Here is an 18,251-nt window from a genome sequence, read left to right as displayed (position 1 = left end):
CAAAATGCTTTCTGATTCTCTCTCTTTAAACTGATAACACAGTGCTGCTTCACATTAAATCATTCTTAACAATTTTATGTTTTCCCAGGCTAACAGAAATTCAGAGGTAAATGGCCCTTTTAATCTTGCAGCTGGTCAGGAAACCAGAGCAATAAAAGGAAGTATACATATAAATTCTAGACATTAACTCTGGCCTCAAAACAATAGGAATAATTCCTTCATTTAGACATCTTGGCTCCAAGTTTTGACATCAAACAATTATACACTGCTTGACTTATCAGCCTTTCTACAGCAGAGTCCACTGTTGTTAAATTTTTGCAGTTCCATATTTAACAGCATTTTCTTCCATTTAAGAGAACAAGCCTGTGGCTTATATTAATATTTACAAATGACAGAATTATCTACAAAATTCTATCTGGCTAGGCTGGCAGCCTTCACATATCTTCACATATCATCCCCCCTGGAGAACTCAAACTAGTTTTTCAAGAGACCCTTGAGAAATGTTGCTTGAGAAGGTTAGGTCTCTCTGAGCATACCTTACCCCATTCCATGTCTTGAGAGCCCATTTGCGTTGGCATTGCTAATCCCACTGCAGTGCTGCACTGACATATAATAGGCTTGCAACCCTAGGGTCCATCTTAACAACTTGACATTTTGCTGGCTGGCTCAGTGTAACCATGTTAGGGGATTGTGCTCTGTCACCACAGTGCATTTTCTTTCATACAGATAAGCCAGAAGTTTCTGCAGTGCCCACACTATGGCTAGAAATTCCTTTTCAACAGCTGCATAGCATTCTTCCCTGGGTTGGAGCCTATGACTGAGCTAAACCACTGGGTGCTCTTCTCTCTCTCTGAAGAAATCTGGGTAAGTACAACCCCCACCCCATGGTTCGAAGCATCCACCTGCACAAAAAACTATCTGCTGTAATCCAGACTGGCTAACACAGGGGGTCCTCTCAAAGCTTCCTTAAGCTTTTGAAATGCCTGCTTACATGCTATGGTCCACACTACCTTATCTGACCTGTTCTTCCTTGTCAGGTCTGTGAGGTGAGCAGCTATGGTACTATAACTGGGGACAAACGTTCTGTAGTAGCCTGCTGTCCCTAAGAATGCCCTCACCTGCTTTTTGGTAATGGGTGCAGGCCATGCCTGAATGGCTTCTAGTTTGGCAGGTTCTGGCCTGATCTTACCACTCCCCACTCTATGTCCCAGGTAGGAAAACTCTGCCATTAACACCTGACTTTTGCTGTGCTTAATGGTCGTCTCTGCTTCTGTAGTCTGCCCAGCCCCCCCCCCCTGACATGTTGAAGGTGCTCTTGCCATGAATGGCTGTAGATGGCAATATCATCTGAGTAAGCAAGGGCAAACCCTCCTGAACCTACTAGGATATAATCTACCAGCCTCTGGAAAGACACAGGGGCATTTTTCATCTCAAAGGGCATCTTTGTGAACTCATACAAGCCAAAAGGAATCACAAAAGCTGACATCTCTCTAGCATTGGGAGTGAAGGGCACTTGCCAGTAACCCTTGGTAAGATCAACAGTTGTAAGATACTTAGCCCCACCCAGCTACTCTAGGGCCTCATCTGTCGTAGGCATGGGGTAAGCATCTGACTCTGTGTGACTATTTAATGTCCTGTAGTCCACACAGAACCTGGTGCCGCGAACCTTCTTTGGCACCAGCACCACTAGGGAGGCCTAGGGACTGTTGGACTCTTGAATTACCCCTAGTTCCAGCATCTCTTGTATCTCCTCCATCAGAGTCTGTTTGACTCTCTCAGGCACCCTATAAAGGGCTGTCTGATAGGCCTTTGGGGTCCTGTATCCAACTGGTGCTGCACCAGGTGGGTGCACCCTGGTTTCCCAATGAACATGTCCCCAAACTCCTGTAACACTGCTTGGATTTCTCGAACTTGGGTAAGAGATAGCTTTTGGGACATTGCTACCCCTTCAACAGAGGTGTCAGTCTGAGCCTCACTGAGGAGATCAGTCACCAGATATCCCTCAGACTCCTCCTGCAATCCACTGCAAATGCTCAGCACAAGGGCCTCTCTATCATGGTAAGGTTTCATCATGTTAACATGGTACAGTTTGAGCTCCTGCTTCCTGCTTCTACCAGGTAGTTAAAATCACTTACCTTCCTTACCACCTTGTAGGGTCCCTCCCAAGCTGCTTGTTGTTTGTTGTGTCTGACAAGAATGAGAACCATTACCTGGTGTCCTACGGCATACTCTCTAGCTCGAGCATTCCTGTCATACCATACCTTTTTCTGTTGTTGGCCTTCTGCCAGGTTCTCCTGGGCTAAACTCATGAGTTCCCTGAGCCTTGTCCTAAGGTTTAGGACATATGCCACAACAGACTCCTTGTGAGATTCACATTCACCTTCCCACTCATCACAAATTAAATCTAGAGGTCTGCTCACCTTATGCCGATACAGCAACACAAAGGGTGAAAAAACTGTGGATTCCTGGGGAACCACTCTGTAAGCAAACAGCAGATGGGGCAAATATTTATCCCACTCTTTTTTAAACTAGTCTGCAAATGCCCCGTAGCATGGATTTGATTGTAGAGTTTAACATCTCCACAAGACCATTAGTCTGGGGATGGTAGGAGGTGGTCTTCAGGTGTTTCACTCCACAGTACTTTCAGAGACAAGCCAGCAGGTCTGACATGAAATTGGCACATCTGTCAGTCAGTATTTCTTTTGGGAAACCTACCCTGCAGGAAATCTCTAAAAAAGCATTTGCCACTTTTTCTGCCTCAATGGAGGACAAAGCCATTGCCTCAGAGTATCTTGTAGCATAATCTACTACCACCAGGATATACTTCTTCCCTGTGGAACTTAGGGTACTCAGAGGCCTCACAATATCCATAGCTACCCTCTGAAATGGCTCCTCAATCACAGGCAAAGGCATCAAAGGAGCTCTCATCTTGTCTTCTGCCTTGTCTACCTTTTGGCACTGCTCACAGGTCCTGCAGTACCCTGTTACATCTCTGAAAATTCCAGACCAATAGAAGTTCTGCATAATATGTATCTTTGTACATTTTTTGCCCCTATGACCTGCAAAGGGAATATCATGGGCTATGGCTAGAAGTGCCAGATGGTAGGCTGTAGGCACTACCAACTGCTGTACCCTCTCACCTTCTAGCCCTCACTCAGGGGTCCACTCTCTATGCAGTAACCCTTTGTCCCAGTATACAGATTCCCCCTTCCCTTGAGAATCAGGTGCCTCGCTAGCTACCTGCCTCAGGCCTTGCAATGTAGGGTCTGAGAGGTGAGCCTGTCTCAACTCTCTCTTTGTAACCCTTCCCAGCTGCCCTTCCACAGGAAGCCTGGCATCATCTGACAGCGGTGCCTCACTGTCAGCCTGGGTACTACTACTCACCTCTATCTTTGCGGTCATTCTGTCCAAGGGAACATCAGTACCCACAAGCAGCAGTGGCTCATCTTCAGTCTCACTGCTAAAGAGTAGCTCCCTCCCTGAAATAACCACCTCACCAGTCCTGGCTGCAAGTATGCAGTTTGTCTGGGTTTCCCCCAGGCGACCAGACCCACATGCTTGTCACAAAGACTGACTGTGTGTAACTGCAGAAACACATGGTACTGCCTCATCAAAATCCTTCCCTATCCGGACATCAGCAGGATGGTAGTTTGGTACCCCAGTTGTCTCAAGACAACATACTGTTGACATTTTGTCTCCCCCACTTACTGGGTCTCTCACCTTTTGTTCCCCACCTTGCCTCCATGGACATCTGTATGCCACATGACCCCACGGGATGCATTCAAAACATTTGACCTTAGGTCCTGGACATGTACCTGCACTAGTGGCTTCCCCTGCTACTGGAAGATTCTGTTGGGGCAGTCTGGGCTGCTCACCATGGGTTTCTTTAGATCCATGAGCAATACTTGGGGTCAATTTCCTGTGCAGAGATGCCCTGCTTGCTAGGTATAAGTCTACCTTCTTCCCCAACTCATCTGTAGTAGCACACTGTCTATCAGCTAACCAGATGCTCATGTCCTCTGGCAAAGAGCTAAAGTCTTGTTACCTCACCAAAATGTCTGCCAGACCTTTAAAAGTGGTGACCTGACATCCACTCACCCACTTATGAAAATAAGTGCTAATTTCAGCAACATATTCACACACACTTTCATCTGCCTTGTGTCTATGCTCAAGAAACTTTTTCCTATAAGTTACAGGTGTTAGCTTAAAGAATTCCAACAAGCAGTTCTTAGCAGTGTAATCAAAACATTCATGATCAGCAAGTTTAGACAACACAGTTAAATCTTTACCATGGAGTAAGGGGGTCAAGAACTGTACCCAAAGCCTTTGGTCAACATCATACTGTTTACATACCCTCTCAAACATGAATGAAAGTATCAAAATTATCTCCCTCTGTAAACTGCTGAAGAAATATACTGACCTTTTGTGCTTCTGGGGTCCAGTTACTCCCTTCCCCAATACCTCTATGACTCTGGCAAATAGTCAGCATCTCCTTGTCATGCTACCTCTGCCACTCCTTTTCCACAGCTTTCATTTCCAAACAACTAGCCTCCAACTCAAGTCTCTTTAGCTCCAGATGGATTTTAAATCATCTGTACAAATGTTGAACTGTCCATTCTCTGAGTGGTGTACATCTCCATGGTCAGTCTGATCATCCTTCTGGTTAATGTTTTCTGATGCAGCTGTGACCAAAGCTGCAATCATGTCTGCCTTAGTCAGGTTTCCCTGCACCAGTCCTTTAGCCTGGCACATCTCAGCCAACTGGCTCCTTGTCAGCTTTCCATACTCATCTGCTGACATGCCTGCCTACTCTCACCAACTAACTAAGCTAACAAAAGAAATAAAACAAATGTGATCTGAACTCTGAGTATTCACTGCTTGTCTGATTTAATGATTTAGAGGACAAAATGCTTTCAGTGATCACTGTACACAAGCTACAGGAATTCACTATCCACACCACTACAAGCCAATTAGCATTTTCCAACCAATAAATATGTGGTGTAGATATCCCACCACTGCCACCAATTAATATGTGATGCCTGTGCACTGGCCCAGCAATCAAGGAGCCTCAATCCTCATCACTAACACCAGTGAGAGGTGTTCACATAGGGGAGGATAACAAATACACACACAGTAAAGTACAATTCTCCTTAAGAGCACACAGAGATCACAGTAAGTCTGGGGCTGGATTCTCCCTTTCTCTCCAGATCCCCAGTAAGACTCCCCAATAGCATAGCTATAGGGTCCAGATCTCAATGTAGTGGGCAAGTTAAAACCTCCAGCACCCTTTCTGTCCAACCAGTGCTTTGTGTCCCTGCCCAAGTAGCTGGCACACGCACACTTTGAGATATGAGTTATATACAAGCACACAGACACTCCTGGAGAAGGCTGGCACAGATTCTCCAGCTGTGCCTCCTTTCTGCCCAGTCTAAAAGGTAGTACCAGCTGCCACCACCCACTAATATTTTCAGCTGCTAAAAAGGCCCTTACTACAGGGTATCCAATTATTACTGTGCAATTTTATTATCCACATGGTAAGTGCAACTGAACAGTCAAGGCTTACTTGGAGTGGCTTGGACAGTATCACTATATACATGCAATGTACTCTAGAGCTTAAATTATCTCTACATAAAACAGCCACAGTTGAAAGGTTTAAAAATATTTAATAATAAATAATAAAAACATAAGACAATACTTCTTACTACACAGTGCTGGCCAAAAGTTCAGAGATCACAAAGAAATACTTAATACAGTAGAAAAGTTCTGACATCAATAGAAAAAAAAACTAATCTAATCTTCCTATTCCCAAGCTATATCTAAGAAAAAACACAGTTCTAAAATAAACTTACATATAGAGCATAGGCAGCGCTGGTGAGTTGGATATTCTCAAGACAAATGCAAAATGCTCTCTGATTCTCTCCCTTTAAATTGATAACACAGTGCTGCTTCACATTACATCATTCTTAACAATTTTCTGTTTTCCAAGGCTAACAGAAATTCAGAGGTTAATAGCCCTTTGATCTTGTAGCTGATCAGGAAGCCAGAGCAATAAAAGAAATTATAGATGTAAATTCTAGCCATTAACTCTGGCCTCAAAACAATAGGAAGAATTCCTTCATTTAGACATCTTGGCTCCGAGTTTTGACATCAAACAATTACAGAATGCTTGACTTATCAGCCTTCCTACAGCAGAGTGCACTGTTGTTACATTTTTGCAGTTCCACATTTAACAGCATTTTCTTCCATTTAAGAGAACAAGCCTGTGGCTTATATTAACATTTACAAATGACAGAATTATCTAAAAAATTCTGTCTGGCTAGGCTGGCACCCTTCACATATTTTCACACTTGTATCGTTTGATTTTTATCATATTGTACGACTGCCCTTTTATTTTTTTTCCCTTTTAGTAATGTTTCTTGTTAAACTGTCTTTTGTTTCCTTTCCAAAACTGTATAAAAATGCACACTTAAAAATATATTATGATTGCCTAGGCAATCTGGGTTTGACTAGCAGTTTGGCTTTCTAGTAAGGGTATTTGTTGGAGATACCTTCTTTATAGTAAGCATGGTCTAAAAGGGAAGTAGGCCTCCGATGTTTCCAATGAGCCCACATGTGGGGAGACAAGGAAATAAATGTAGGCCATAATAGCTCCCTCAGAAAGTAGGAGCAATAGTCAAAACCACACCCAGGACACCCTTAAGCTCCATGCCAGACCAAGCTCACCGGCAGAAGCCCAGGAGTGGATGGAAGAACAGTTAGAACTTGAAATGGATAAGAGCACTGGGACACCCAGACAGAATGAAGCAGGAGGTGGAGAAAAATTATGGTCACAATTTCAGATCATTGTCCTGCAAAAAAAGCAGATACAAATGATAACATTTTCACATATATTTTACTATTTTTTCAAATAAATCAGTGCAATATACTTAAAAATAGGGTTGGGAGGATGGCCTAATGGTTAAGGTGTTTGCCTTACAAACACAAGGTGCAGGGTTTGAGTCTCACAAGGGATAATTGGCTAAGCTTAAAATGGCTCGCAAGGGCAGTTAGCTTAGTAAGAATCTATGAATCTAAGTATACATTATAAAAAAATAATGCCAGATTCATTCAAAGTAAGCTCTTTCAAACTGCATAAACTGATAACTTCTCAGGCTATTGGACATACAAACCAGCTTTCTTAGACTGACTCATTAAGGCTAGTAATACAAAGAAATGCCTGAGAACTGTATATTTCTTTATGACAGTTTACATGTTGCCCATGTAACTTCAGCCAGCCAAAAGTATGCTGTGGGCAGCAAGTTATTTTTATAACCATCAGTTACTAGAACTATCAATAAAAATCACATGGAATTTCAGTGTGTAAAATCTTTGTGTCTGTGATATTAGAAAACAGCAATGTTTGCTGATCTGTCTGACATTCCCAATAAACTTGCTAGTGATTGGTGGTGGCTGTCCCATATCTCCAGCCATGACAGGATCAATCACAACTTTTGTTGAGCTGCTTTGGAATTTGTGCCACAGAGTTATGCTTAAGTTTGAATGGATTTGTCCATCTGTTAGACAAATAATCTTTTCTTAGCGAAGTTGAAATAACATAATCTGTAATAATTTTTATTTAATTAGCCGTTATAAAGCTGACACTTAGGTGGTAGTCTCTATTGGCAGTATTAGGGAATTCACTTGCCTCCATAGTTAAGGCAGCATGGGATTTTCAGAGGTTTCATAGCTGTTTGACCGAGCCATTCAGCAATGTAACACATGCTAAGCCTGTGACACATGCTAGGCCTGCAAAAACTCCCCAGGATGTGCCCAGTTTTGCAATACATGCCTTTCATTTGAAAACTGACCAAGATCTTTTACTAATGTGGATTTTCTTGCTATATGTAACAGTAAAATCATGTTAGTGACTAAGAAATGACAATGTCATTGACATATTACCTCAGTATTAGTCCAAACCATACTGGGCTAGTTGAAATAAAACAGCAGTCCCCATTTTGTTGGGACTCAAGTATTATATCTTTATGGATGTTTGACCATAATTACATAATCTTCACTTTTAGTGCCATCTATCTTCCTTCTCTTAACTTGGTTATTGCCTCTTACTCCATCTTAAAATACCTTTACTAATATACTGCCTGTATGTTGTTCTCTAACAGCAACTACCTGGCTGTATCTACAATCTTAGCTTTTTCTTTCTTGTCATATATTGCAAATGTAATGTAAACTCAATCACCCTACATATCTTCTACAACTGTAATTTTCCCAACTTAGAACTTTAATATTTTTCTCTTGTATATTTTCAACTCATGTATTGTTAACGTTGCTTTGTTTACATACTTTACAGTTAAAATTTTAAATGCACATGCTTGTGGAGATTTTTTCTCCAGGCTCCCACTGAAAAAGGGCTATTAGCTCAGTCGGACAAACCCAGTCAACAAATGTAAATGTAAAATAAATAATAATTTAACAAGTATTCAAACTGTTTAAGAACTAGGTAATTCATTGCAGACTTAATAATATATAATTATGATTGCCTTGTTAGTTAATGCTTGTTTCTACAGTTGTTATTAGAATGCAAAAACACCAAAAAACACTTAAGCTGTACAGATCGCACAGAACAAAAGCATGGTATTAAAATTTTTTAATGTTAAATTTGAGTTATTCTTTTCTCTGTACCATCCGTATAATTTAAGTGTTTTTTGTGTTTTTGTTATTTTATATCACTTGTCATCCAGTCTTGTTTTTATAGCATAATTACAATGTATTTTTTAAAGTAGTAGTTACTGGGTTATACTACGTCTTCATTTTACCTGGCAATTATTTATTTGTAATTGTTTGTTGTGCCTCTCTCTATCTCTCATTTTTTAAACAAGAAATATCTTTATTAAATTATCACTTATGACAAAGACAACTATACGTTTATATAAATTAAAACAAACCATAATGACATATTTTCAGTTGCAGACATTATACTTTACAAATAATCTTCTATACAGTCATTATCCATCAAATATTACGTAACTCATTCAACTCTTACCTTCACTTAAACCTCATTCCGCCACGAAAATATTATTCTGAATTTAGAGAATTGGTGACCTGTACCTTGCACCCTGATTGGAGGATTTATGTTCTCCAGCAAGGTGGTAATCTACAGGTAATGCCTGCTGAAAAATGAGTCCACCACTTCATGGCAGCATATCATGCTGCCTTAGAGCTCAGACTGAAAAAAATAATGGCGGCCATTATTCTACACTCGCTAAGCAGCCCTTTTGCTGTTTAGAGAGTATAAAATTAAAAAGAAAAAATAAATAAAATGAAAAAGTGTGTGTGTGTATGTGGTTATGTCTGTGTGTGAGAGCATATATGTGTATGAGAGTGAGAGAGAGACTGATTGAGCCGTTATCTTACACTCGCTAATTAGCGCTTTTGCTGTTTAGTGAGTATAATAAAAAATGAAACTGAAAAAAGTGTGTGTCTGTGTATGTGTGTTTATGTTTATGTCTGCTACTGTGACTGAATGTGTCCATAAAAGTAGAAGAGACTGTGTGGGTGTGTGTGTGTATGTGTGTGTGTGTGTGTGTGTGTGTGCGTGCGTGCGTGCGTGTGTGTGTGTGTGTGTGTGTGTGTGTGTGTGTGTGTGTGTGTGTGTGTGTGTGTGTGAGATAGAGGAATTGAGAGATCCCTGGCAGCAGCAGCAACAACAGTTAAGAGGTTTGTGTACCTCTCAACCATACCTCTTAACCTCTTGGCACAAGAAATCTTGACAAATCTTGACAAAACCACAAATAATGGGAGACAAAAGACCAAAAATAGGGACAGGTTTTAAATATTAGCATGTATTTTCTGAAGGATATGAAGTCTGAAACTCAAATGTCTGTCATTATTTAATTACTTCAATCCCCAGTGAGTTGCTAGAAAACTACAAATTTTATGAAAAAGGGAATGTAAATATTAGCCAAAAATCTGGACATTCTGCAATTTTTTTAAGCATTATATTTTGAATGTAAAATGCTTCCTCCAACACCATTAACATATACCACAGCAAGTTTGCAACATTAGACAGAGCAACTACTTTATATAAAAAATATAAAAAATATAGTAATAAGAAAATAAATAAGCAACTGAAAATCAGCAATTTTACAGACAATAATCTCTCTAAGTGCAATAATGCCCTCCAGAGTGTGTATTATTGTGGAACTAATGCATTATTGCTTGAGTACTGTTTCCCACAATTCCCATTTTTATATGTAATTTGACCTACCCTTTTCTAAAGATGCCACTTCCAATTCTTTGTTTTGCAAATGTCCATTTATTAATTTATAAATGGGAATAAACATTCATTTTTTCAGTTTTAAACAAATGTGGTCAATTCAAAATAAAAATATAGTAATGGGGTTACAACTGGAAAAGCCATGTAACATATTATCTATAAAACAAGAGGTATTTTATCTGCACATGCTTTTTAGATTTTATTTTAGAAAAGAGGCCAGAAAGCCACAACCTTTATCCTTGTGTTTCACACAAATATTGCTTTTGCTGCTTCATGTAGAAAGTGGTAACTTATAATCTTATTTTTCTAGCTACCTGTACATCTGTCTTATCTATGTATCTGTATCTGCATATACATCTGTCTAAATGCCTGTATAAGATAAGATTAATTTGAATACTGAAATGCTTTGCTACAGCAGTGAAAAATATGAAGATTCATAAACTGAAGTATTTCTGTTCAGAATATTTTCTGTTGTCAATAGTTTCCTGTGCATGCGGTTTGTTGTATGCAAGACATTTATCTGTTCAAACTATTTTTTTGTATTTCTGCAGCAGTTAAACTTTACTAATTTCACAGGGGAGTGTAAACAACTCACTAATCCTAATCAATTTGTTATGCATTCAGCAAATGGTTTTAGAAAATTCACCTCCACATTAAAAACTCAAATTATGAGTTTCTTGAAATTCATTGTGAGCACACATAAGAGAGTAAGTTATGAACAGTGGCTCTAACATGATTATATTTAGTATGTGTTGCTTGTAGGACAGTAGTTAAAATGAGGGAGGAGTTTTCACTTCCTTTGTGGACAATAACTACTAACTTGTAATGATACCCACTCAAGAATTAATTTGCATACAGTGGTTTGCATGGTATATGATTCAGAAATGTAATCTTTATCATTGCACAGTATCATACAATATCATACAAACTTGAGTGTTACACATGTTTACTAAAGCTGTACAGTTTGCTGCAGCATGGTATTTACAAAAGTAGAGTTTTTAATAACATCACTGGCCTTTTCTGATATATATTAATACCGATACTCCACAGCAGAGGTACAGATGCCAAATATTAAGCAGATAACTTGAGAATGTTTTGAATTGACAAGCATTGGGAGCTGTATATTCCACTTTCTTATTTTCCTGTCTTTCACAGTCTAAGAACTGGAGTGGTGGACTTGACTATGAAGGAGTTACACAGTTAAGTGTAATTTTGTGTCTTAGAATGCACAGCAGTTACAGACAATGTTATTTTTCTAAATTTTTTGTTTTATAGAATGGAGTTTTGAATGGTTCATGGCAATTTGCAGGGTTTTGGTGAGTCATAGGCACTAATTGCTCATTTATGTTATAGTTTACATAGCACAGTATACAGCATATGCTATTAAATGCATAATAATATCTAAATGACACTGTGCAATCTTATGAGTTCGTAATGAGATGTAAATGGAGGGAATTTAAAAAACATCTTGTGATTAGCAGACATGAACAAATATTTTCATTTGTCTGTCTACAAGATCTACCCAATGGCTCCCCTTCCTACATCCAAATGATCCATACAGTGGGAGACGTCCAGCCCATTTATTCCCTGGTGGAGGTGAGAGTAGAGTGTTAGGGAGTGGGCTGGTCTGTAGATCCTGGGAATATCCTAACTTTTCCCCACTTGGCAGCTTGCAAGCTCCACCATGGCAGCATTTAGGAGGTGCTTACACAACCTTCTGACTAATCACACTGCTTTTCAGCATGGGAAACATAGGGTCCTTTTTACAGATGATACATCTAAAGTTCTGCAGGTGTCAGCAATACCGAGAACAAAGCTGACCCCTCCCCCTAGGATGGGAGACCTGGTATCAGATGCGATGCTCACTCCCATCATTTGCTGCCCAGCCCTCCAGTACCTGTGTTACTAATGGAAAATGGGTCGTCTGGTGTGCATTCAGGGTTTTATCCCTCTGTCCCATAGGGTCAGGTAGTGATTTGAACACAGATTTTTACACATCTTTACATACAGACAGTGCAATCCCCCCAAAATAAGAGTTGCATCTAGCACTTCAGTTTTCAGATGCAGCACTTTGCATTCAGCAGCATTTAATTGCCTTAGTTACTAGTAGTGCTAACAAGGCTACATATAGGTTCATAGGTATGTACTAGGCTAATGACAATGGGGCACTTTTAAGCTCAGTCATCATGTGTCTATAGTAGTGAGGAAATCATTTTATGTTGTGCAACTTGTAAACAAAGACATGGCATCTAGGTCCAAGGAGGTCATTGTTCCCCTATATTCAGCAGACCTGTCATTGAGTACAATGCCCTCTTTAGTATGTACCTAACCAGTCACATCCAACAAAAGGAATGTCTATAGAGGTTACTCACTAAATGAATACAGGGCAAAAGTAACATGCCCTAAGCAGACTGTCTCAAAGCCCTATCCCCTGTATTCTGTGTCCTACAGGCTGTTGAAGAGAGGTCTGTGGCTAGCATACAAGGCATTGTCAGACCCCACTCTGAAGGACCTCCTATATATCTGAAAAACAACCAGCAGCAGAAATACCTGTTCTAAAGACTTAAACTTTGGCTGTGATATAAATAGGTCTTACTGGAGACATGCATGTGTCCCAGAGACTATTCCTTTCCTGGAATAGGCTCCCCATCCATGTGTAGCAGAGTTCCTCCCTAACCCAATTCAAGTGTAATTTGGACAATTGGATGGGGAACAGGAAATGTATCCCTGATTTGGTATCTATGTCTGCAATGGACACAGGCAGACTGTAAATGTTTCATCTCCCAGGACCCTGCTTGTACATGTTACATCTCTCAAGCCCCTGCTTACACTTATCAAGGGTATCACAACATGTCTGAGGTTTGGGATGCATGGCTAGACTTAAAAAGGCCCTAGTGGTTGTTAGCCTAATACACACCTACAAACCTATGTTTTCATGTAACATTTTTGTATTTATGGCACAAAACAAAGTTAAAAAACACTGACTGTGCATTTAGAACAGATGTCAAAAAAGAAACTTTACAAAGTTAAAAAAAACGTGTATCAAAATGTACAAGATTTGGCAAACATAATTTATAATAGAAGTATATGGAATGGGGGATGACTTGTGCACACTTATGTCGATGGTTTGACAAGAGGATACTGCAAATGCATATGTCGCAGCCTATGATATTGCATGTTGATCCACTTATATGTGCTGGATGTCATCCATGTAGTGAGCTGGGCTTCCAGTTTGTCTCAGGCTGAGTCAAGTTGCACTGGCATTTTGGTCCTACCCTTCACGGCTGGTTCCTTCGGTGCTTTTATTGGTAATCAGTCTCAGAGCATCTGGGTTTGAGTCAAAACTTTACCATTCTGCACCACCAAAATAACAAACAGAAACTGATTTTAAATACAATGTACAATGTAGTGTTTTCTGCATGTATTTACATGTGCAGCTACATTGTGAATAGACTTACATTCCTGTATTTCTGAATATTTTGATTACTTAATTGATATGTACTTGTTTACATGAATTGCATTTTGCTTGTATTGTAATATTGTAAATGGATGGGCCATTGCTGAAACAGGTCATTTTTAGATTACTATACTATCTCATTTAACAAGCTGATAACTTTAATAAGCTGATAACCCAGGAAAGAAGTATATTAGAGAACAAACACTTTGGACTGTAGAGGTAGCAGGTGAATAATTGTACAAGTAGCCCAGGTATTAAAAAAATGAACTTTAATAGTAAACCACACACTAAATCATTAACACTTAACAGTATTACTGCATTTTTGTCCTACACTTAGGACTTCTTCAGATGATGAGTTAACCTTCCACATGCATTTATATACCCAAACCAATCACTGAATGCCATCAATTAAATAATTATGTACCTATAAATTATCTGTTTATTTATTTCCTGCCTGGATCCCTGGTGGTCCATTTTTACAGTTTATTGGAAGAAACAACTGTTCATTTAAAGCTGTTCATTTTAAGTGAATATTTCATTGGAGTTTTATGAGCATTGGATGGGTTCATATTATGTTATCGAATTGTTAAAAGTTCGAACGTCATATGGTCGAACCCATATAATCGAACTTTTACAAGTTTGAACATTTCTGCGGGGATCTCTGTACAGTACGGAATGGGAAGATTTCCCTTTCCTGCACTGTAGTGCGATCTTGGAGTTGGTATATTTAAAGAGCAGGGGGTGTGGGGGGAGCAGTCCCCCATGTGTGGGGTGCAGGGGGGCTTGCCCCTCTGCTTTAAAAGGTCAGGTAGTCTTTTTCTGTTGTTTATTTTTTTTTTAGCTTTTCAAACTGTTAAAAGTTCGATCATATGGGTTCAACCATATGACGTTCGAACTTTTAACAATTCCATAATGTAATATGAACCCACATTGGAATATAAGTGAGCATGGTTCCTGTGTATTTTTAAGCAAACTCCTCATTGGTGGTTTGGGAGAGTCTGATACTACATGAACCTGTTTCTGGTTTCCTTTACACAGCACTGATGTACAGCATAAGTGTGGGAACAAAAGTCCTGTATGCATGCGCAGTACATCAAAAAAGCCCCAGGATACCAGGGAAAAATGTAGAAGAGCAGCATGACACACTTATACAAAGACATTATTTAAGAAACGTGACCAAACCACACCAACCATGGATAAATCCAGCATTACCCACACCCAGACATTAATAATTGCTGTAATAGATTAAAAATAAAAAATGTAAAGAATCCAGCTTACTCGTGTACTGTGATGAAAATGGAGTGAAGTGAAGTAAATTGAACCAATATTATATTTTTTAACAAATGAATGCAAACACAGTTTTTAGAAATTGCTGTAACATACGATATAATTAAGGCAAATACAGTTCTGGAAACAGGTGTACCCTCAGTACAACTCTGAAATCTGATGTAACATGTAAATGTATTTGTAGCATCATATTTCTGTTTATCTGTAGAATTTGCACCTGGGCCATGGCTGAAAAATGCCTCCATAATAACCCACTCACGTAGTCATCAAAATAAATTAGTAGACCTTACAGCTACAGAAAGAAGATCTGCAACTTAATATTTTCAGAAGTAAAAAGTGGCAGTATTCATATTTTCATTACTAGCCATCTTCACTAGAGCTATAACTGGGACTCAGAGAAAGAAATAACCCTTTTGTATAACACAGTTATGTTTGATGTGCAGATGTATCTTTATTTCATTGCTAGAGTGTCATAGTAAAGTGATTTTCAACTTGTTGCATACTGTTTGAAAATAATTGTCAATTCATTTATATATTTATTTAACATTTGTTGTCTGGGAAGCATGAGCCCCTTTTCAGTGGAGGCCCAGGGAGAAAATCTCCAATACAGAATACATTAGAAAATGAAAATTTTAAAATAAACATACTTTTTGGAGCAATACAAACATTAAAAACATTCACTAAATATAAACACAAATAAAAAGAAAGAATTACATTAAAACCAGAAAAAGTAGGATGAGTAGATGGGCAAAGAGTTACATAAAGACAAGGGGACAGAAAAAAGGAACACAATTATAGATAAAATAAGGAAATAAGTAAAAACAAATTTGGAGGTAAAGAAATAAAAAAGCAGAAACAAGCACAGTGGTGACATAATAAAGATACAAACTCGAGGAGTAGCATAAAGTAGTTATAAGAGAAGAACAATGCAAACGGATGGAAAAAGAGAGATTTAGTTTAAGTTGGAATTTATACAGGGACATGTATTAATTAATTAATTAATTAAATAAATTACATGCATGCAATTAATACAGTAGATAACATGACAGTTGTGAAATGCTGATATTTCTCAGCCTAGCTAATAGCATTTTGACAAACATGAAATATTTTCAAACAGTATTATAATATTATATAAATAAGGTTGTGGCACTTTTCTAAGAGATACCAAAGAACTTCCTAATCCATGAAATACTTCATTTCCTTTGTAAATATCTCATAGTTTTCAATATACATGTTGCAAGACAAACACTGCTTGGCTTTCCAGTTTTATTCAATGATACTCCAAAGCATTTCATATCCTGCATCTAGTAGGAAACTGTTTTAATCACAACAGTGTTTCTGTAATAAAATAAAGATATTAACATCTGACACTTACTTCAGTAAAAATATTGTTAACTGCCATCCTTTTCCCAAAGTTTTCAGTTTTGTCTTCAATCAGGATGAAACTCAGGTTTGGTGGAAAAGCAACAACTGAAAGCAGTTCAGTGACAGAACATTACACATGTGCTTAGTTACTCGCTTTGGTAGGCTGCTCTTCTTATATGACAGAGCAAAATATGATGACATTACTGTTAAACAGCTGTTTTTAGCAGTCCAAGAGATATCTTGATGCCATGCTGTTAACCACAAAAGGAGAAGAGCAGAACACAGATACATTGATATCTGTCTTGCCTCAATCTGGTTAACACTTGCCTAAGCTATAGAATCCACCTACACAATTGTTGTTCCTTCCTTCTATTTTGCAATTGAAAGAAGAAACTGCATACCACAATCACCTTTCCATGCCAAAATAAAATTTATAGTCTTTAATCAACTTCTGCTAAACCTTTTCTGGCCACCGGAACTTCCAGGAAAACTTACCCTTTCAAAAATACAGAACAGTACAAACATGTAGTGCATATTAAGGACTTGTGCACTTTGAGAAGGCTCCCTACAAGCTAATAATACAAACACATTAATCTCAGAAACAAACATACTACACCTGTATCTCAGACATTAACTGCAGTTGAATTATTTTCAGTTAAACAGCTAAAAGAATCAGGAATAAATGTGATATGTAATAATCTACCTTTGAATGATTCCTCACGATGCTGTCTGTATCATGATTGTAATACACTTGTATGCTGACTATTCATGTATGTCTTGTCAATATTTTTGTTTTTTCACTATTGCATGCTCAAATGTTTTTTTTCCTCATTATCACATGCTTTAGCAATTCATTTCACCATGTATGTATACTACTTTCTCTCTTTATCTTATAGGTTCATGGCAGGTTACTAGACTATTGACCCGACGGCCTTTATATAAGCATAGCCATGTTATACCCTTGTTCTCTTATTGACCAAGTAAGATGGTAGATATTTGCAGCATGAGTCTATGATCAGCACCGACTGCCCTTATCCAAGAGGGATATAGGTGACACCCTCCTGGGTAAATTCATGGTCTCCCATCCACTTGTCTAAGTTACACTTAAATAGGGTCATTGAGAGCTCTGTTTTACATGAATTTGGAGTTTTTTCTAGAGGAGTGGCACTCTGGGAGACATATCTACCGCTCCAGCATATCCTGTTAATGTCGCAGGCTAGGTTAATATCCCTAGAGTGAGAGAATCTTGTCCCATCTGATTTGCGAATGTGCAAAATTTCCATTAGGGCAGGGTCCGAGACTGCTCTGTAGGCCAGGCACAAGTCGCCTCTCAGCAGTCTATAAGATACAGAGTACAGTGACAAGACCTTCAGTCTGTCCTTGTAGGTCATGTGTTGAAGGCCATAGATTTTCTTGGTGAGAAACCCTCTCAGGTCTTTGCATCTGCTGCATGTGTCTGGTGATGTACATATAGAAGGGAGCTTTGTAGTCTATTAGTAGTCTGATGAAGGATGAGTACAGGGGAGTTATAACATCCTTAGCTCTGGATGTGATGCCTTTACTTATAAGATGTGCAATAATGAAGGCCTTCCTTACCATTATGGACACATGGTGATCAATGTTAAGGTTGATATCCACCTGTGTTCCCAAATCTCTCACCACGGGGTTTGAGCAAAGGGGGTACTGTTAATATTGTAATTTGCAGGGACATCCCCTTTGCTAAAAGGGATGATAATGCATTTTTTGCATTTAGTTTAAGTCTGTGGCTTTGGCACCAATCATTTGTCTGTGTAAGCCCTTTTTGTAGTATGTCATCATTGTTGGGGGACTGAATGACTGCACCCAGTTTGCAGGCATCAACAAACTTGGTAA

General features: G+C 38.9%; 1 protein-coding gene across 1 annotated transcript in view; it reads right to left on the bottom strand.

Moving 5' to 3' along the window:
* The window catches only part of LOC122804928 (C-X-C chemokine receptor type 2-like), a 487,401-nt gene extending 470,816 nt beyond the window's left edge, over positions 1-16,585 (bottom strand). The window contains exon 1 of the mRNA XM_044075146.1: positions 16,390-16,585. Coding sequence (XP_043931081.1) covers positions 16,390-16,416 — 27 coding nt within the window. The 5' untranslated portion in view covers positions 16,417-16,585. The remainder of the gene's footprint in view (positions 1-16,389) is intronic.
* Positions 16,586-18,251: the final 1,666 nt, after the last annotated feature.

This window comes from Protopterus annectens, chromosome 6.part0 (genome assembly GCF_019279795.1).
Source record: "Protopterus annectens isolate FY-2018-M chromosome 6.part0, PAN1.0, whole genome shotgun sequence".
NCBI lineage: Eukaryota > Metazoa > Chordata > Ceratodontiformes > Protopteridae > Protopterus > Protopterus annectens.
This window is presented reverse-complemented; position numbering and strand designations above follow the sequence as displayed.